This window comes from Camelus bactrianus, chromosome 7 (assembly GCF_048773025.1).
Source record: "Camelus bactrianus isolate YW-2024 breed Bactrian camel chromosome 7, ASM4877302v1, whole genome shotgun sequence".
Lineage (NCBI taxonomy): Eukaryota > Metazoa > Chordata > Mammalia > Artiodactyla > Camelidae > Camelus > Camelus bactrianus.
The window spans coordinates 14,124,833-14,146,053 of record NC_133545.1 but is presented as its reverse complement, the minus strand read 5'-3'; the positions used below and the strand labels follow the sequence as shown (position 1 = coordinate 14,146,053).

Here is a 21,221-nt window from a genome sequence, read left to right as displayed (position 1 = left end):
CACGAATCTCCAGAGAATATTGTTTTTCTTCCTGTAACTGACTGAAAAAAAACAATTACACTTCTCAATATTCCTCTAACCAAGTCTTGGATTCAGTACTAGATAACGCACAAATTGCTGGTTTGAGGCTTTTCTTTTCGTTTGACTGGATAATCAGGAAAAGAATGGTTAGGCATATATCTGCAAATCCACGTTCACAAGAAAAGTTTTTAAAAACAAAGCATCAGAATGTTAAAGACTGGACAACATGTTAATATTTAAGAAAAATATTTTTATTTGCAAGAAATGGAAATACAAAAGCATAACAATTTCAATTCATTTTTTCCCCCAAACTAACTACAAGTATCCTACAAAGCATTTACTTATTTTTTTGGTATTTATTTAGCTATGATAGAGAATAAAAAGCCATAAAAAAAACCCCAGCATGATACGACAGCTAATAGACTCACAATGCATTCAGACTTAAACACTGCTGATCCATACAACCTGTTGCCAAAGAGAGGAAAGCCCAGCCTGTCAACATAGACATTAAAGCTCATGGTGGATTAGAGTCCAGAGCCTGCTCGGCATTGTTTAAAAAGGGTCACTCACAACTTGTCAAAGAGTGCTGGCGTTTTCCGGAGACTCACGAAGTGTTTCATCTGAGAGGGAGATTTACTAAACAGTGTAAGCCACGTGTCCATGGTCAAAAAGTTCATGTTCTCAGCCAGCTAGTGAGCAAGGGAGAGGTGCAGAAAAACAGGGCCAAAACCGCTCCTTTTGCTTTTCCAGGATGCAAAGTCTGCTGACTGGAACTCACAGTGGGTTGGACGAACCGGCCAGCAGATGCACGTCTGGTGGACATCGCCACATGAGGCAAAGACTTGAACTCTGCACACAGCAGGGCCAGCCCAGGGAGCACACGCTGCGTTCTCTGCCCAGAGAACTTTAAAAGTTTACAGCGTGTTCACACAGAAAGAAATCTGCTCAACCTAATCCACAAATGGTTGCACTTCCCACAACACATAGCTGTTTACCTGTCTCATAGTAATTAGTTACCCTCGTTTCCTCTTCCTATAAAATTAAAAGACCTAAAACTTATTTCGCACAGCACCCAGCACTTAGTAGGTGCTCAGGAAACATTTCCCTGCCTTCTAGTAATCAAGACAAAATAAAGCGTTTCCAAGTTTTCTGTTGCTGAAAATGACAAAATGAACACTGCTGTCTTTCCTGAGGGAACTGTGGATCCTTTGGCCCGGGAGACATGGAGCATTAATCCTGAAATGCACCAGGTTCCTCTGCACTGAGAAAATGTTCTGCTATGAGGATTTCTAATACTTTTAATCCCAGCTGGCCATTTTTGGATGAGATTGAACCTCTACAAAATGGGATTTTTCTAATGGATGTAACTCTGTTTCTTTTTCTCTGATGGGCAAATATGATCATGGCTCACTTTTAGGAAACTATTTTCAAGCCTTTGGAAAAAGTTCCTTCTCCCACATCCACCCACTTGGATCTAGTACTACAAGGATGTATATGAAATCTCCCAGTGATGAGGCAGTGCTCAGTCATCCTGGATTCAAATACAAGGCACATGTAAGGCACAGAGTGTCCAAGACGACAGAGGAATGTGTGTGTATGTGTGCGCATGCACGCACATGCACTAGAGAGCGAGCTGGCACGTGGGTCTTTTGAACAGCTATTGATGAATGAAATGTCCTCAGCCCCCTTATTCCCCAATATTCCAAGGCCTCCTGCAATACTCTTCCTCAGGAGTGAAAGACTGACTTAGTGACTCAAATGAATGAATGAATGAATGAAACATCTGAAATCTGTCTCTGGCTGCTTCACAGCCCCCATTTTACAGCCCCTGACTCTCTCCTAAAACTACCCTCCCAGAGTGGCTTATCCAATCACATATCTTCTGTCTCAACTGAAAAGCATTCAAAGAAAAGGACTCTGACCAGTGTACTACCTTCTACTGGTCTGTCTCACAGGTCTGGCCAGCACTGCAAGCAGGAGACCTGGTGTCTCTAATAAAGGCTCTTAAAGACTGGATTTAAGGGAACCGAATAGTGACAAGGGCACTTGGCAGACAAGGTGGGGCGGAAAGCCTTCTCCTCTGCCCCCAACCCCCAGTTAGCCAGGCTGCACGGACGCTCCACCTCTTTTACTGGGAGCGGGAGGTCTCCGTGTGTGCACCATGCTCACGTGACATGTATGTTCGGAGGAGCTGGCCCGGGGTGGGGTGGGGGGGCTCTGATCCTTGTCTTTTACTTGGTGTGAGGACATAGGAGGAAGGAGCCACCAAGTGCCGAAAAATTTAATAAAACACTTGTGACAAAAATTCTGAACAGTGACTCACTGCCAGAATAAAGATGAACCAATTCAACACTCCTGCTCCAAGGGCACCTGAGATTCACAGCCCTCTCTCGGCACTCAGGCTAAACTGAGAGATCTAGGGAGAAAAAAACATGGTATTTACAGTTGGTTTGTAAATAAGCTGAACTAAAAGCTGCTTTCACAACCTACAAATTAGGTCTCCAAATCAAAAGCATTTATATTAACAAAAAGGTTATCTAAGTTTCCCGCACTGGTGTCACACCTCACCCCCACCTCCTGCCCAAAAGGAGCAACTAGTTCAGCTGTCAGATTTTTATGTAACACTCCCTTTATGTGAGCGAGGCTCCAGAGTCCTAACACTTCACAGAAACTCTTTCTTAAATCTGGCACTGAGGCCTTTCATTTACAGTATCCCTTTCCAAGTGCAAAGTCTAGAGCTGTGAAAAGAACCGTGCTGGGGGGCCTGGGTTACACAGGCCTCATCCAGTAAAAAAAGTATGTGTTCTCTGAACTTTTGCAAGACGTCTCCTCCACTAGGCTAATCAAAGAGGAAAGAGGAAAACTTGTTGACATGATGATAAATATATTAATATATTTATAATTAACATGATTCTTTATGATTGATGGTTGTACTAACAGTCTCGTATTTTCCAAAACTGAAGTTCGGAAGCCAACGCCTGCCGCTACTTGAAATCTTCAGCGCTAACCACGTATTACTGACTTGTCTATGAATCGGCTCTGCGGGGGAAACAAATCCACTGACATTGTGGGCTCAGCCCTGGGACAGAAAACGTGCCCACACCCAGGAACTATTTGCAATCAACCTGGGATCATCCGCTCTTCTGCATCCTCTTGACTCCATTACGCCCTCCTAAAGAGCCAGATGACTGTTTAGTTCCCGCTTACTTGCCCGGGCAAGAAGTGGAGGGTGGAGGTCTTTCTCAAAGTTGCAGCAACGCTGGTTCTTGGAACCCCTTCCAGTGGCCACTTGAGTTCTCAGGCTGATGTCTCATGTCTCTGGACACAGATTCAGTTCTGGAAGGATGGTTTCCCAGAGATCAATCCCTGCTGTTTGGAGGGCTGGAGAGAGTGATGTCAAGCAAGTGTAGGTAGGCAAGCAAATAAAATCCTCAAGGCACGAGAACAGGCGCTAGGAGTTCACTGCCCGTTTTCTTCTCCCTCCTCATTCAGAAGATGAGGTTTTTCCACTCAGGCTAATCCAGGAGCCTTAAAAACCCATCTAATTCCAGTGCATCAGGCGAGTAGGCTGACCTGTTCTCACTGACTTACAAAAGCTTTCCTAGCTTTCCTTTCTCATCATCCAAATACTACTTGAGTTAATTCTATCTTCTCACCTTCTTGGCCATGCGCCCCCCTCCACCAGCACACTGCCTGTGCCTGATAATTACATGACATTTTAAAGAGACGGATTGGTCAGTAGTGGCCCATGGTTAGTTAGCAGGTACCAGCCAGGGCCCAGGAGGATCTAGGGCAGAATAGAAGGAAGGAGAAAGTAGAGAGAAACAGAGCAGGGGGCATGCTTGCAACCCTCTGCCCACACAGCCCAGCCAGGCTCAGCCTCTCCAGCTGTACGGGACAGTAAGAGGCGTGCAGAGGACCACGAGGGCTGCCAGCACCACTGCAGTCCTGATCCAGCTTTACACAGTGCCGAGATGAACTTGGCCACCTCCCAGCTGGAACTCTCTCCATCACAGTAGGGAGAGAGAGGAATCAATGCCAGTGAGCCCCAGAGGTACTGGATCTGCTTATGAGGTATGATGGCCAACGTTAATGACACCAAATCCTGTATCTGATATGGAACAGGAGGCCCAGGTGTGGCTTAACCCTTCTAAGTACAGGCTCTTCTGACAACGTAGATGAGAAATAGAAACAGAGAGAGAGAGAGTTAAAGCTAAAGGTGGTTCAGCTACTACTAAAAATAGAATAAAATGTAAGCAAATTTCTTACACAAAATCTTTTACAAGCTAGCTGTCTCCTAACATTACACAATAAAAAGTCAATTTCCATTTCTTATTTGTATGAAAGAGGAAAGTTTTTTTTAAACTACAAAAGTTACTTTTAATCATTAAAAAAAAAGTAGGTTGGGGGATTAGGTTGTTTCTCTTTGGGTGAGCTGCAAAGTAGCCAGGCCTGACTATAAAAGGTAAGACGGTGGATACACAAATGTCACCGCCTCTGTCCCCAAGAACAGGCCTCAAGCCCACCCTCCGTGTTGAGGCAGAAGAGGAGAGAAAAGCAGAAGTGTCGGGGAGGTGGGGAAAGACAAGCTAGCACAGTTGTCCCAAACGCCTGCTGTCAGGGGCAGGGCTTCCCTTCCCAGTTATAGGCACAGGACAGAAAAAGCATCTGTCCATGGAGCCCAGACCTGAGCCAGGCCCTGTTCCACCCTTCCCTCTGAGTTCATTCTATAGGAGGACCCCTGTTTAGGGAGATTTCCCAACTATAATTATAGGCCTCCAGTAGAAAAAGAAGAAAAGGAACTAAAGCATGGCCTGGAAGGACTGGGGCCCCCAGAGCTCCGAGGGCCAACAGAAGACCTTGCTAGCTTGGAAGGAGGCGCCGGATCTCTTCAGTGTGGTTGCCAGCGGGAAGCCTCAGCGAGCTAATAAATACTATTTACAAATGGGGAGGAGAAGCCAGGGAGGCAGAACTAGGGGCGTGTGGGGACACCGATTACAGAGAAATCCTACAAGCAACAAGAGGGGGCAGGTTTGCCTGGAGTAGAAAAGCCTGATTCCTTCAGGCATTGCACTTGCGGCCTGAGAATACGACGGGGACACCTCGCTCCAGTGCCGGGAGGACGGTCGGGGTCAGAGTCGGGGGTGATGCTCGCAGGAGGCCCCAGCACTTCCAGGGCTGATGGGGGCAGAGGCACCGGAGACCCAGGCTGAGGAAGGCAGGGCGTCAGTCAGGGCTTTGCCAGATTCCAGCAGGCACCCTGGTACTTCTGTGGCCAGAGTCTGGGGTCTTGAATGAACAAGAGTCAGCTCTTCTTCAAAGAGGGGGACATACCACAGCTGAGAATCAGGCAGGATCTTTTTGGCACTGTCGGTAGAAACATGCCTGCTGTCCCACCCCTGACCCTCAAATACTTTCCTATGGCAGTAAGCGACAGGGAGGAAGAGACGGGGGCTCCCTTCTGCACTGAGGGACGTGGGACTAGGGGGGGTGCTCTCTCAACGCAGGTGGAAATCTCAGGCTGTCCTCCCACCCAAAGCCATGACTGCTCATCCATGTCTTCATCAAGATTGGGTGGCAAAAAGGGAAAACTTATGACAAAGGTGGTTTGGGGACATAAAGGTAGAGTGAAGAGAAAGAGGGAGAGGTGGTGACGGCCTCTTTAGAAGGTGGCGTTCACTCTTCTGTCGAGTTCTACAACTTTCAGTGTTTCATTCCCCTCCAGCTTGGTGCTGACCCTGCGAAGGCATTGAAAGGAAAGAAGTCTTAGCCACCAGTTGCCAACTACAAGTCTCATGCTTGGTGGAAGAACAGAGTCGTTCCATGACTGTGACTCTGTGGACTGGCCCAAGCATGCTTCTTGTCCACTTCCCTCCCAGTAGCAATTCTCTGTTCCCTGTGCCTCCCACTACCAGCCCAGCCACTCATCCACACTCCTACCCTTTTCCTGATGCAAGAGGAGAAATCCCAACCCAGAGGATAAACATGGCGGTTTGATACTGATTTGTTACACGTTGCTTTAAATATTATATTTTTTGAGGATGGTTAGTTACCCTTATGCTAAGCTCTGGGAAGGAGAAAATAAAAGGATAAAGACTGATCCCTGGTCTACAATAGCTGATGATCTAGATAAAGATTTAAAAAAACCCAGCACCCAAACTAACCTGAAATAACAATAAATATATAACAGAAAAATAAACACACTATTAAATTGTGTAACAGCTTAGAAAGTCTCTTGGCATTCAGAGAGCCGTGAGGGCTCTGGTATCAAGGGAGACATTCCAGAATACATGGGCTCTCGATGGGGCCTTGAAGAGATAAGAGGAGATAAGAGGAGAGAAGGCTTGTGTCATGAGCCAAGTAATTAAGCAGCTGAGTCTTCTCTGGGTCCCAGTGGCAGCTGTACAATTCACCATAGTGGGAATAATAATAATGCCTAACCTCTTAAAGTATTGCAAAGGATTTACATGTCATATTTACATAGTGCACTAGTAAATGTTAAGTATGCATGCATCATGTAAACATATAAAAGTACATATAATTATGAACTTTCCTCTGCAGCATTAAGGAAAGAAAGCTGAAGAATTTGAAACAAAATCTTTCCCACTTGCATTGGAATTGCATCATTTCTGGGAGAGGCACAGAGGCAGAGTTCAACTAGACCACCAACCACACCATGCATAACCAGGAGTGCGTGCAGACCCTCCTTCCCACACCGTTCGGTGTACCCAGTTTCTCCCCAGCACAAGAACAACACTTGTGCAAGCCTTTCTGCTTATACAAGGCTTTTTCTCTTAACTATATAAGGGAAACAACTCATGGAGAATTGGAGACAAATATATATTATTTTCAATGTGGAAATACCTACATGCACATTGCCTCTCAATGTCTCTCAATATTAATATATAGTTACAACTATATAATTATAGGTAATGCATGTTTATTTACGTATAAATCTTAAAACCATATATTGACATGTAGCATAACATATATGTATTTCTAGTTGGAAGAAAGCTCGAGAATGTGTCTGAGGCTGCATTTGCATAGCAAGTATACTGCTGTTACCAGACTGTATGTCTACTCATGTGCCTTTGAGGGGATGAAGGAGGTAGTGAGGAAGACAGTCAAGCCTTTTCTCCACTTTTGGAGCCACCACCGCCAGCTCCCTGATGGCGGAGCATGCACGGGGTGGAGCATGAGATCCCACATGTTCTGGAACGTCTCCCTTGATACCAGGAGACAGTTCACACCAGGCCTTTTCCTCACTCTCTGCTAAGGGCAGCCGCTGGCAAGCAGTAGACTCTCCAGAGTCTGGGTGCTGCAAATAAGCCCTAAAAAAGCTGAGGGCTGGACAAGGCCAGTGGGAAAGTCTCCACCATACACGGCAGGTTGCTGACTCATAACCCATCATAGGTGCCTTAAAGGAGTCAAATCTGTATCTGTTTGACTCACAGGTGCTGCTGCAGCTCCAACAGCACTGACTTCTCCAGGCTGCTCTCATTTGAGATAATGAAATGGGGAAGATCCACGTCAGGCAGGGACTCCAGCCCCGAGGCCCTGAGCAGGGAGGAGCCTCCGTCCCAGCGCCCAAGCTCCCCGGCTGAGGCCGGACTGGACGGCTCTTCCAGGGGAGAATGTTCCTCATAGATCAGCAGGTTCCTGGATCTCACTGCGAACAAAGCCAAGTAACATGTTGAGTGAGAGACCACGACGGTGCACCACCTCCCCTCACCTGACACCAGGGCTGAGAGCAAACAATTCATGGGTTCTTCTTACCCAGGACTGAGGGTGCCAACTAACGTTGGCTTTCCATAAAGGCCTCAGGATTTCAGAGTTTTGTGCATTGAAAAATGATACCAATTATAAAGCTGGAAGAACAATAGAAAAGCAAATAAACAGGAAGCAAACTGCCACCCCTCACTGCTTTGAAAATAAAACTCCCCTCCGTGCCCCACCCCCCCAACCATCTGGGGGAAACGATTCGTGGAGAATGGGAGTCAAATACTTGGAGATGTCCAGACCCAGCTAAAATAAGCCTTCTCGATGAATAGGTCTCGCATCGAGAGAAGGTAGAAGGGCAGAAAACTGCATTTTTGTTTAGAAATGGAAGAGAAGACACAAAGTCAAAGCCATAAATCAAACCATGGAGACACTCTCTTTTGTTTTATAGGGTAGCTGCATAGCTAGATGGCTCAGTAGCAATTTTCTGCAACACAGAAATGATGCTCTCATCGGCTCCCACTTAAATTTAGAGATACATTCATTTAGGGAAAAAAGAATTTCCCAGGAGACAGCTGAAATTGTTTGCTAGCCTTTCTGTCATATACCTGGCAGGGATACACCTACCTCGTAAAGACCACAGATCTTTCAGAACTGCAAAATTGTGCCTCCCCCCTAATCCAGTGCCTCCTAATTCCACACCTGTTCTTAGTAGTGTATATATTTTATGATCTCTGGATACCACCTCTTTATTTCCTACATACTTGAAAGAGATCATTGATCTAGGTGAGAATATCACTTCTAACACCTGAGTTTCCAAGTTCTCTAAATCTTGGGCATAATATTTTGTAAGACAGGCTGATTCTTTAATTTCACCTTACAGATGCTTACTATGGTAACATACAATTTCACTGAGTGGAATTCCCTTAAAATGTCTTGGAAAACTTAATGCTCCCCTACTCCCTCCCCACCAAATGCACATCCCTCCCTCTGATCAGAAGTCAAAAAGAAGACCTCAGAACTTGCCAGGGAGCACAGTCTAGAGCAGCAGTTTGCAAACTGTGCTCTGTCGAGCTCTAGAGAATTCCCCATGGGTGACGGGCCCAAGGAAGGACCCAGCAGCCTGGGTACTGGACCAGCCACATCCCTCTTCCTCCCTTCAATGGAGAAGCTACACTTGTACCACTTTTTAAAAATTAGACTTCCACACAAGGCTTCTTTCAGAAAGCTGAGCTTTGAGAAATGAAAGAGAAAAGAAATAAGGCACTTCCCAACTTGCTGAGACCTGCCTTACCGACAGAGGCCGTGTAGGGCTCCTGCAGGGACTGCTGGCTGGGCAGGGCCATCTTGGTGGCAGAAGGGTAGGGCCCACAGCCTTGAAAGAAGCTGCCAAATGCTACGGCAAAGCATAACACAACGACCTGCGGGATGAGGAGAGAACATGGGGAGCTGTCGATTCTAAGATCCACACAGCAAAGCATCAGACCCGCAACACCTGGGCAGTCCAGGGAGCCCACGCCCCTCCATGACAGCCGCAGACTGCATCCAGGTCAATCACTGTACCATCACAGCGGAGAAACAGCCTCCGAATGAGCGGCGTGGTTCCCCCAACCCCCAGCACTTGGACGTGGCCAGTGCGGGAGAGACTGGAGATAGGGGAGTGGGCCAGGGCAGTTGTGGTGCTGTCCCTTTGGGAGACTCACCATGAGGCAGGTGCCAGTCTGCGTGCCGGCCAGCTTGCAGGTGCGAGAAACCTTGCCCATCACCAAAGTCTGAAGCTTCTGCAGTTGCTGCAGGAGAGTTCTGCAAATGCAACAAATCACAACCATCTAAGGGGCAAGACAATACTTGTGGGTGACCTCTGGGCCAGGGACACTGCTGTGGCTTTGTGTCTGAATCTGAACACAGTATCCAGGGAGAGTTTCCTCTCATGAAGTCACAGACACCAGCGCCTTCCAGCACCAGTGTCGCAGTGCTTACAGGGATCTGAATCAGTCCCCTTGAGCATCTTGTCCATTCCGTGCTGTTCCGAGTAATAGTCACCTCAATGCCCCAAATTATCCCTGACAAATTATCCTGGGACTTGTTTGTCAGCCATTGAGAGGAAAAAAAAAAAAAGCAAAAGGTTGCTGGTGACACAAGAAGAACTCATTTACCCAAGGGAAGAGAAACATGGAAGAAGATTCCAGAAATGAGGAAAGCACAGAGAAGATGCCCAGTGGAGAGCCATTGGAGGGGTGGCCAGAGGAGGTGGTGGGGACTGGACGTGGCAGCAGCAGCACTGAGCAGCGAACACTCAGATGGCAGATCTGAAGAGTGGGAGAGAGAAAGAGAGGAAAAACAAGAATGACGGAAGGGAGTGTGGAAACAGCCATGGGCACCTCAAGCCTGTGGACCCTGAAGGCTCACAGCAGCTCCACAGTCAGAAAGGAAGCCTAAATATGAAGGAGCAAAGAAGCCCACTCAGCTGGACACATGCCCAGAGCCAGGATCTCGGAAGCCATCCTCTGATGCAGACTCTGATGTCTATCCAGGAAGAGACCGAGAGCAGGAGCAAAAAGAGTTGTTCTACCCCTAAGACCGGACAGCTGCGTGTGCCCCTAAAAGGGAAGTGTTTGGGGATGAGAAGAGGATGTTCTGCTCTGTGCGTTGTCAGGTCACAGAAGGAGCAGATGGTGAAATTCTTTGTAAATTCTCAACACTGCAGCCACAGAAAAGGATCTCACAGCACAGCCTCCTGAGTTAGAGCCTCGGGGAAGCATTCTGCGTGAGCAGCAGCATAAAGAGCTCCTCGCCCCCATTCCTCTCCTACAAGCCCGATGCACTCCACAAAGTGGAGAGACTTGACAAGCAGATGCTTTTTCTTGAGTCTCAGAAATTTTTAAAGAATGCATGCTGTGATGTAACAGTAAAAAGCCAAACAAGTTCACTGGAGAACATCAGCAGCAAATCATTCATTTGCAGAATTCTGGGATTTCGCAGATTACGTGCCTCTCCCCGCAGCTCACCTCCTGACTAGCTTTCAAGGACAAGCAGGTTTCCCCTCCCCTAGATCGGTGCCAAGGAAACGAGTTCTCCCAGGTTCAAGCCAACTAAGGACAGGCTGGCCATAAGAATGATGCTGCTTTCAGCCGCTAAGTGGATAAGAGCGCGGGCAGCTCTGAAGCCCACAGTACGTGCAGCGAAGGCTGTCTGAACTCAAAAACCCCTGTGTGGTCTCACCTACACCATATTTTTACTTTGGGTGGTGGTTTTAATTTAAGCAAAACAAAGTCATCCATCCCATTATTTCATATTGTTAGTTTAAATTCTATTAATATGGAAGCCTTTTTAGTACCGAGTTGTACGTTTTCTTGTTTTACGGTTATCTAGAAGTATAATGATAAGCAGTTTAGACTTGATTTGTGTCTCTATACATTCAAGCAACTTGTTCTTTAAGAGTTCTGTACCTCGCTCAAGGCTGAGAAATACGGACAGGGTGATTAAACCCTCCGTAAGGCAGTTGTGTTGTCTGTGACAACATGGATGAACCTGGAGGGCATTATGCTAAGTTGAATCAGCCAGACCAAAAAAAAAAAAAAAAGATAAATACCCCGTGTATCACTTACATATGGAATCTTTAAAAAAAAAAAGTTGAACTCAGAGAAACAGTAAACGAGGGGGTGTCAGGACTGGGGAGTGGGGAAATAGGAGGGTTGGGAAAAGGACACAAACTTTCAGCTATAAGATGAATAAGGTCTGAGAAGCTAGTGTAAAATTTGGTGACTATAAGTGATAACACTGTATCATATAATTGAAATTCGCTAAGAGACTAGAATTTCAAAGTGCTTAACAAAAAAAAATTTAAAAAAGGTAAACAGGTGAGGTGTCGGAGGTGGTAATTACCTCGCTGTGAGGAATACTCTCACAACATACACATATATCAAATCATCACATTGTACACTTTGAATATCTCACAATTTCACTTGTCAGTTATGCCTCAATAAAAATGGGGGAAAAAAAGAAAAAAGTCTGCAGCTAAATGATCGTATGATAGAGCAGGGTTTTTTTTTCCTTATCACATTTTCTCTCTTCTTCCAGGACCTCCCAAGAGCACCCCATTCTCACCCTCAAGCACAGCTGCCCTTTCAAAGCTAAGGGCTGAGCAACCTACCACACACCCCTTCCTGGGCGAGCCTTCCTTCTGGCAGAGCTGAGATCTGGCAGGCAGTGGTATGCGTTTCATTGACAACGCCCTGCAATGCCAGCCCCAAAGCCCTCTCTGGGTTCTCCCTGCTGAAGCTCAGCTGTGCTCTGTGCAGGAGTGGGGAACATTTCTCCATCCAGGTTTCCACATGGCAGCAGATTTCCAGGTGTTACTAATGCCATTTCCTTTTGCTCTGAACTCTTAAGGTGTTTTTAAAGTGAAACTGCCATTTCTGTCTTTACCAACAGTTCCTATGGACCCAAAATCTTCCCACACCTCCTCCCTGGGCATTCTCTGCTCCTCGCCTAGTCTTTAGAGCAGGAAGCACTGAGAAAACCAATTCCTCACAATACTTGGAATCCTTCCTCTCCTAATTTTCAATTGAGATCACTAGGCCTGGTACCCCTTCCCTGGGATGAAGAGTCTCCCAGGTCTGAAAACAGATCTCTAACAGGCCAGACACACCTAAAGCCCAGTGGTGTAATGCCTTTGGCTCAACTTGGGACCCCTAACCATACATGTAAGGTGCTACAAGTTTGGAAGAAGGACCATTTAAGTCTGTCTGGGAGAGCAGGGAGGACTGTGTATTTACAAGTCGTATGGTGCTTTGCTTGGCACTCATTGGCACATCCTTTCCAAACTCGAAGATAATTATCTTCTGAACCCACTGCAAAAGAAAATGGTTGTTTAATGGTCCCTGATTTCTGACTGTTTATAATCCAACTCTTTAAGATGAGCAAACGTAGAGTTTAAAATCGATTTTTTTCAGTTTGAAATTTTGGTGAAAAGCAACACTGATTTATAATGTGCTATTTGCTGCTGCTTCTACTCGGATTAGAAGAGGTGAACTAGGCAGACAGCGGAAACGACGACACTCCAAAGGCCCCGCCCGGCAGTCACCTGGAGCGATTTCACGCAGGGAGAGTGGGCTAGCTCATCCCTCCCAAAATCTAAGTAGATTTCCACGATGAGGTAAAGTTTGGGAAATTCATATACATTCATATAACAGAAAACACTCATTTTTGTTATAAGGAAGGAAAATTAACAGTGACTGAGTTTCCACTGACAGACTAAAGCTTCATTTACTGAGACACTACGTAGATGTCTCAATGACATGGGACTAGAAAGCAGAAGACCTAAGTTGCAAACCCAAACCTATCTGACTCCGTAGCTCATGTACTTTCCAAAGCAGCACAGTAAGGTCCCCTAACCTGAAAGCAAATTAAATTTATGATCAAAAGATGTCTTAGTTAAGTAGATTTTTCTTAAATCCAGTATCATTAACATCATACTGATAACAGCCCAACCAAAAGCTCTGTCCATGATTAGATTAAAAAAGATTACTATCAACAGGGACCAAGCTGCAGACAGACGGCCAGAGTGAGTCCAGTGACAATGAGACAGACACTAACAGAGCTTTGGTGATAATGATACAAATAAAAGCAATAGGGCAAAATGAACATTCCCTGGCACACCTCTGGATTTACTAAGATACAATGCAAGTGATGGATGAAAAAGAATCACAGGGGCTCCTTACCCTACTTCAAGTGTCAGGAAGTCAAACCTGGGCTTTGTTTAAGAACATGGAAACTATAAGACCTGCCTTCTGTCAGACACCAACAGAGTGGAATTTGATAGCTTTAGGATTACTAAGTTGGTACATATGCACCAGAAAAGGGGAATAGGCTCCCTAGGCAGAGAAACCTGACTTTAGATCTCAGTAGCATGTGTGACTTTAATCCCGGTCCTTAAGTCCTGAGTTTAGGCAGCTAGTCAGTTAATTCCCTTGACCTCATCAGCTAACGGAATGAGAGAATCCCCTTCTGAGGTACTGTGGGTTTGCTGAAGCAGATGCAGCGTTGCAGAGGGCTTGCCACTTCTTTCCACTGATGACAGATGAAGCTGGGCCTCTTTATGGGAAAGCCTGGGACCTCAAACTGATACACTGGTCTGAGATGATGTGGTACTGTCCCTGATGCTACTGGGACAGATGCCATGGCCTGCAGCACTGGGAGCTTGGATGACAGCTGTTACCCAACTTGCACAAAGGGCTGGCTCGAGAAAAGGCAGCTATTAGATGAAATGAAAAAATCATTTTAAAACTAAAGCTATAAAAAGTCAATCAAGAAGACAGACTCTCTCCAACAGTGCATTCAAAGCTCAGGATAAACTTCTCCTTTATTACTGTATTTTAAATCATCAGTGATCAAGGCTAATTATGGCTTAATGAATTCCTAAGCTTCCGGGAGCAACGTCTTAATTTAGAGAAATGTTTATCTGGGCCAAGAGATTTTTCACAATTTGTTAAATCAGAGTGTCCAACACTCGATTGAAAATGTGGATTTGGTCCTGTAGTGAGATGTAAAAATAAACTTTGTGGCTGTCCTCATACTGCTCCTTGCAAAAGAGCAGTCGAAGGCAGCTGCCAGCCCTGCTCAAAATAAAGCATCACCCTGTATCTTGGGAGGCGTATCAAAGGAAATTGGGCAAAACATTCAAAAGTAGCCAAGAGTATGAGACACAATCTTACAAGAACTGGGAAAGGCATCAACAGCCTCATGTGTGTTTTTTTTTTTTTTTTTTTTTTTGTATTTGGTTTGATTTTGTTTTCTTCTGTTTCCTTTATTTAAGAGAGACGGTGGGGGTATAGGGAATGGAGTAAGAAAAAAAGACATAGTCACACAATTACTGCATCTTATACTTTGCATATTTAAGTACCTAACTTTCCACTGCAGCCAGAAACTAGGACTCGCAAAAAAGAATAAACTGGTGGTTCCCAATTACTTGCAATGACAGGAGCTTCAAACCAGGTCCTCTCTATAAACACACTTTCCATCAAATCCTGTAACACACCTCACTAAGAAAATAAACTAGCTGGGCTATGAAGTGTGTGTGCACATTTGTGTGTGTAAGGAAGACACTCCCTGGGTGAATCAGCCTCCTACAGGGATGGAGGAACTTTTTCCACATCCTTATGGAACTATCTAGAGAAGTAATTTCCAAATTCCAAATCATGAACCATTTGCGGGTTGTGAAAACAACTGGGTTGTGCCTGGTGTGTTTTTTTTAATGAAACAGAATCAAATAGAGCACCCAATATTCAACGGCATCCCACATAGTAAATACGCATTCATTTCTGAAACATTCATATTAGTCATGTATATGATGTATGTATGGTGTGCCTGGGTCCCCACATGTAAAATTATAATCAAAAAAGTCTAAGTGATACTTAGCTAGTGCACACATGCAAAAAAATCAAATATGAGTGAGTATCAGGTGGCTTTGTGCTGGAAGAGCCAGGCATCCAAGTCCTTTCCAAGCAAAATCCCACCTGAATCCCTCCCCACCCACCCTCGTCTTCCAGAGTTAGTGTCTAAGATCTGAGGGTTCAGAGGGAGGGGACCAAAAAAATTGAAAAACGCACCCCAAAGTCCTCAGGTGGAGGGTGGGCTGGTGATGGGATATAATGCCCAGAATAATGCAAAACACTGCATAACAATATTTAACAATATAAAGCTTTTAAATACTAAAATGCAAAATCTCATAGAAAAGATAATCACATTCTGCTAAAATCCTAAACTATGAAAAAATACTCATTTATTTATGATTTTTCACTTAAGTTTTGAGGGTTGTTCATGCAGCTCTGGCCTAAGTTAAGAAAAAATATGAATGGTCTCCTTTCTCTAGTTGTGTAATTGCCACATTACAAGGAGGTTTATTTTGCAGGGACCAGAGGGACGAGGGATGTCTGAAATGTTCTGTTCCTCATTCACCGAGAAATACACACACACACACACACACACAAAAGAGAGAGAGAGGGAGAGAGAGTTCTAGAATGTTTTCTGGGGCTGAGGAATAAACGTTTAACTTTACCGTGAAATCATACTAAAATGCCTTTCTAAACTCTCTGAGAAACTTAGTCTAGGGCCCAATGATCCTTTGAAGTTTGAAATGTTTTCACCTAAAAAGAAACCTTATACTCTTCACACAACCAGACGTTATAGATAATGGAGAAATGAAAAGTGATTTAAACCAAGATAAAGGTCTGTAGAGGGGCATTCATGAACTCGGGTCATTCATCAGCTCTCCAGCGGCCTCTCTGGCACAGCAGGGGAGTGGGGTCAGCCGGTTAAGGTCAGTTTACAGGGAAGAAAAGACTTCATACTCGGAAGTCCACACGAGTGCGGAGGGAGCCAATATACAAAACTGCTGCAAGGTGACACAGCTGTGCGGCTGAACAAATCAGGAGAGCAGGAGGCAATCAAAGCCCAGCCAGCTTAGCTGGAAAGACCTTTATCAGGCATTGTATGTAGATTTTAAAGAACAAGACAAGTAGAGGCAGACAGGGCAGAGGACAATAGCTAAGAGGAAGGTCAACAAGGAAAACTAAGGAATTCTTGTTTCTAACAACAACAGAGATACGTGTCAGGACAAGCATGTCCCCTACTTGTGTGAGGTCCAGGAAAGGAAAGAGGCCCACATCCCACACATACCATACAACCTAAGGTTTCTCTCCCCACCTTCCCCAAGCCAGGCAAATGCTGCCCACTGGTACCCTCAACATCTGCTCCCTCGAGCTCCCTCCAAAGCCAGGTTAGAGCTCCAGACAGACACGCGGCCTCGGTCCTGCTGACTATGCATCCCACAGAGAGGGGCACAGCTAGAGGAAAGCCAGGGCAGCATCCTCTAAAACATGGATCCCAAGCGAGGCCCTCTTGTTCGGATCTATGGTTGGCCCTGTGCTGGGGAAAGGCAGTGGTCCATGGAGAGAGAGAGGCTCAACCCCAGCAAGAGAAACTGAGGAAAAGACCAGTCTAAAAAGTAAGTGGCTAAGTTCCAGTCTCTGTCCTGCCTCTAAATGTTTGGTGACCTTAACTTCAGCAGCCCTCAGTTTCCCTGTCTGTAAGATGAACTGATTAGCAGTTAAACGAGATGACCTCTAAGGCACCCTAAGCTCAGGTCTCAGCTCCTGTGAGTCTACGAATCAAGGCCGGAGCTGTGGACCATGGCTCACAGTCCTACGGACTAACAAGAGCAAAGACAGAAATGAATGGGGCAAACTGGACCACAAACACCTAACACGGATGGGATAAGCAGTATGTGTGCTTCACTTGTGCTGAAGAAAAGGCTATAAGTAGTGGGGGAAAGACAGAGTTTCTGAAGAATGAGACCAGGGTAGGGCCACTCAGAGAGCCTGCAGCTTAGAGAGAAGAATGCTCAGCAAGGAAGGCTAGGCAGACCCTCCGGCAGCTGTGCGGCTTCGCCTGGACTTCACAAGTCCAAATGTACTTCCTGATTGAGCGCAGGAAGGAGGGGCCCCTGGGAAACCATCTCACTCTCAGCTCCCACGTTTTCTGGTGGCATGCATGCCATCACTGGGTCACCTAAGCTTGGAAGTGTGAAGGTGCCTTCCCTCAGCTGCTCCGAGAAGCTCTGGGGTAAGGCTGCAGAAGTCTCCTTCCCTGCCCCTATCCTCTCCCAGCTTCCTGAGCCCAGATCAAAGGGCCTTTCACCTAGAAGCCAATACCACGCTAGGTGGTCACTAAGCGAAAAGATTCAGCACTGACTCGGAATCCAAGTGCGTGTTCTCTTCTGGATAGGTGGAAAACCCCCGCGTGCGGTGGAGCACAGAAGCAGTGAGAAGTAAAGAGGTGTTGTTATCTTCATTTTGGTTGAGGAGCACCCCTTCGCCTTTTCTGCCACGTCATGCTATGTGAAGCAACAGCACCCAAGTGTCCCCCCCCACTTCTGGTGACCCAGGATCCTGCCCACTTCCAGCAGCCATCTCTACCTCTGCCCAGCTCCCTCTGAAGGATAATACAAGAAGCGTGACCAGAACACAAACACAGGTGTGTGTTCACTGGGCCCAGCCCTGTACTTAGTTCAAACACTGGGCCACTCACATGATGTGATGCGAATAAAGGTTCCGAAAGTCTCCTCTTACCGCAGGCCCCAAACACTAACTCCTCAGGACTGGTTTAGGGCAGGAGTTTGTATTACAGTCCTTGGTTTGTATTACAGTCACTCTGGCTAGTGGAGTGTCCTCTGGGCTAGGAGGGGCCCTTGTCAGGGAACAGGAGGATGAGGGAGAAGAGGAAGCTGGAGGGAAGGCAGGCCCTTCATTGTCTGAACAAGAGCAGCTCTGCTTTTATTCCTCGACTTCTCAAGTCAAAACACATTAAAACCTGCTGCCTTTAGAGATTATGACCATAGGAGCCCCCGATCAGATTTCCGTGGGGAGATTATGGTTAATCGATTATTAACCACTACCACCATAAAAGGGTTGTCTTCTAGGAGCAGTAAGTTTTGAAGAGGGAGGAGATCTCACACAGGGCCTCCGGGGGAAACACAGTGGAGGCTCCTGACAGTCAAGGGACAGAGCAGAGGTACCAATGGCATGAGGTAGATTGTTTATTCAGTTGGGGTTCCAGCAGGTTAAATAGCTGGGAGAAGCTTCCACACAGTCAGGGAAGAAGACAGAAGGAAAACCACCAGCTCTGGCTCTCAGTGCTGAGATACGCTGACCCCAAGCTCAAATATGCACTCGCTCCCATAACTCACATTGTAAAATAACTGATATCATGTTAAAACAGCTGCGGCCATTATTTTAAAAGATATAAACAATTGGCAAAGCTTGGACTGTTGTTAAATGGAATCTGATGTGCTTATGTCAGTGTTCCTCACGTAACAGCTCTGTATCAAAATCTGATGGAAATAAGGATTCTGTAGACATACATTTACTGATACGACCAGTGTTTTTTGTTAAATGAAGAAGGCTCATCACAGAAGAGGATGTACAATATGAGTACACAGAGACAAAGCACTCCAAAATGTAAACATCCCTCTGGGTGAAAAGATTGTGACTTTTTTTCTTTTTAAACTGTATTTTCTAATTTTTCCTACAATGGATATATATTACATGGGTGAGTTTTTTTTTCTTTTTAAGTTTAAAGAATATGATACAGCACAGTCAGCCTGGAGAGAAGAGGGGGGCCCTCTCCCAGAACAGGTGGCAGCAAGCCCTTCTCAGCACAAGCACTCACTACTCTTTGTGCCTCTGCTACCCCCATGTGGCCACACGGAGACATGACATCCAGAACCTCTAGACAAGACCAAACTCAGAGGTTGTTATCTTGGACTGATTCCCTCTTCCCCTTTCCACCGATTCATGGTCTGGATTTGTCCCACTCATGAACAAGGGGCTTCTGCAGCAGCAAGTTCTAGGACGGTGGGTGGGAACGCTATCTGCTCAGGATGCTAACAAAATGGACACAGACTCTGGTGGGGGTTCAGGATCCAGAGAACTACTCTGGCAGGAGCGAAGGCAGAGGTAAGAAGGCATGAAGCCTCAGGAGACTAATAGCCAAAGGCAACCATGAAACTGGAATCCTAAAGTGGCACTGGAAACCAGCTCCTTTGCCTCGGGGGATCAAAGTGATACCACATGGAGCTGGTGACACTGACTTAACTTCTGTTGTTTGTCTACAGAGCACTTGAGGTGACTGTCCTTGACCTGCTACATGAGCACATGTTCCCAGAAATGCAGAGGGGAAACCCAGTGGGGTCAGCGTCCACTTTTCCACTGATGGTATTTTTACCTTCTGACTATGTTAGCCTGCTGTTTGAGCACCAGCACCATGCAGATTTAGGAAATGGGAGCCAAATTTCATGTTCTTATCAAATGACATGCAAATAGATTTAACCCGATCTCTAAACATTTGCAAAATTGTTATTAGGCATTAATGCTAAGCCTTAAAATGATGTGTTAATATTTTGCTTGCCTTAAAGTCAATTTTCCTCTGCTGGGATTGTTGGATCTATAACAACTCATGGCACCAGGATCCCTTGACTAATGAACACTTTTAATTTTCAAAGCATAGGGAGGCTCCAGGTACAAGCACTCACAGTCTGGATGAAACTCCCCAACTGCCATTTCTCAACCCTGTCCCTTAACCCCTTTCTCCTGCATGTGACTCAGGATGGAGCTCAATCCGCTTCTCCTACACGGAGGCTCTGGGCCAGACTGCCTGCATTCAAATGCTGCACTAGCATTTCTCGTGTGACCTTGGGCAAATCACCTAACCTTTCTGAGTCTCAGAGACCACCTCTGTATAACAGGGAGAATAATAGGACCAGCTTATTTTGACCCAGAGGTTAAATGAGCTAATATTTGTAAAGTGCTGAAAACAGTACCTGGCGCGGGAGGTGCCAGAGGACCTTGTTAATCGCTCTGCCCTACGTTACTGGATGAAATAGGCTTACGATGTCATTGACTAACTCTTAAAAACAGTAATTAAAAAAACAAACTTGGTTTTCTCTTCCTTTTTTTCACCAATAAACAACATTTATTACTCAAATTGGCCGGTCCCTCCTTGTCCACCTCTGAAGCCTGATGTCATTTTCAGGACAATCAGACTCACTGATCTTATTCTCCAAGCTTCTTCCTTAGCCCCTTATCATTGCCCTTGTCAGAATCAGCCTCTTCATCATCCCACACATTTTAGGAAAGTGAAGGACAGGCACATGTGTGCGCGCAGCAGGAACAGGTGGAAGGAGTACGGCCGTCCGGAGGCTCCTGGCACAACTGCACTTTCAGTGTCACCTCCTCCGCCTGCCTCCCAGCTCCGATCCTCAATCTGCCCCCTCTTCTCCACCTTCCACCAGGCAGTTGGATCAGCTTCTGACTCCAGGGCCCCTCACCTGTTGGTGTTCTCCAGAACCTCCACCTTCTTCCGAAGCTCCAGGTTCTCAGTTGAACAAGACTCCACCCTAAAGAGGAGAGAGAAAGAAGAAACTTAGTTTTATCAGTAGAGCAAACACTAAGCCAGGAGCTGGGGTGGAGGCAGGTGGGATTCAGAGAAAAAAAGACAGGGAAGCAGCTACTCCAGGGAGGTGAGGGAGACAGCCTGGTCAACCTGAGTTGGGAAGAAGGGTGAGGAGACAAAAGAAAAACAATAAAGAGAAAGATGAGTAAGTAGCAAGTGCCTCAGTAATGGAAAATAAACAGGGATGGTACAAAATGTAAACTTCTTTTAGGGTGTTCCAATCTTGGTTTCTCTCAGCTGTCTAGTACGGCTTGCTCTCAGTGCACCATCTTTCTCCTTCTAGGCTGCAGGGTCTGGATGCTGCCGGTTATCCTCGGCCACAGGGGGAGAGGAAAGGACAAGAACCCAGGACCTCCAGACAAGTAATCCAGGTGCCTGAGCAGGAATGCCCCAAAGAGGCCACGGAGAGATTTTTATCGAACATTTTGACCCCAGATGCCTATGGAAAATAATGAACAGAAAGGGACTGC

The 21,221-nt window shown here is 46.0% G+C and overlaps 1 protein-coding gene across 1 annotated transcript in view; it reads right to left on the bottom strand.

Moving 5' to 3' along the window:
• Positions 1-250: 250 nt before the first annotated feature.
• CREB3L2 (cAMP responsive element binding protein 3 like 2) overlaps positions 251-21,221 on the bottom strand; it is a 107,766-nt gene continuing 86,795 nt past the window's right edge. Inside the window, exons 8-12 of the mRNA XM_010947492.3 lie at positions 20,627-20,695; positions 9,444-9,543; positions 9,035-9,161; positions 7,474-7,690; positions 251-5,759 (exon numbers count right to left, since the gene is read on the bottom strand). Of these exons, the coding sequence (XP_010945794.1) occupies positions 5,684-5,759; positions 7,474-7,690; positions 9,035-9,161; positions 9,444-9,543; positions 20,627-20,695 (589 nt within the window). The 3' untranslated portion in view covers positions 251-5,683. The remainder of the gene's footprint in view (positions 5,760-7,473; positions 7,691-9,034; positions 9,162-9,443; positions 9,544-20,626; positions 20,696-21,221) is intronic.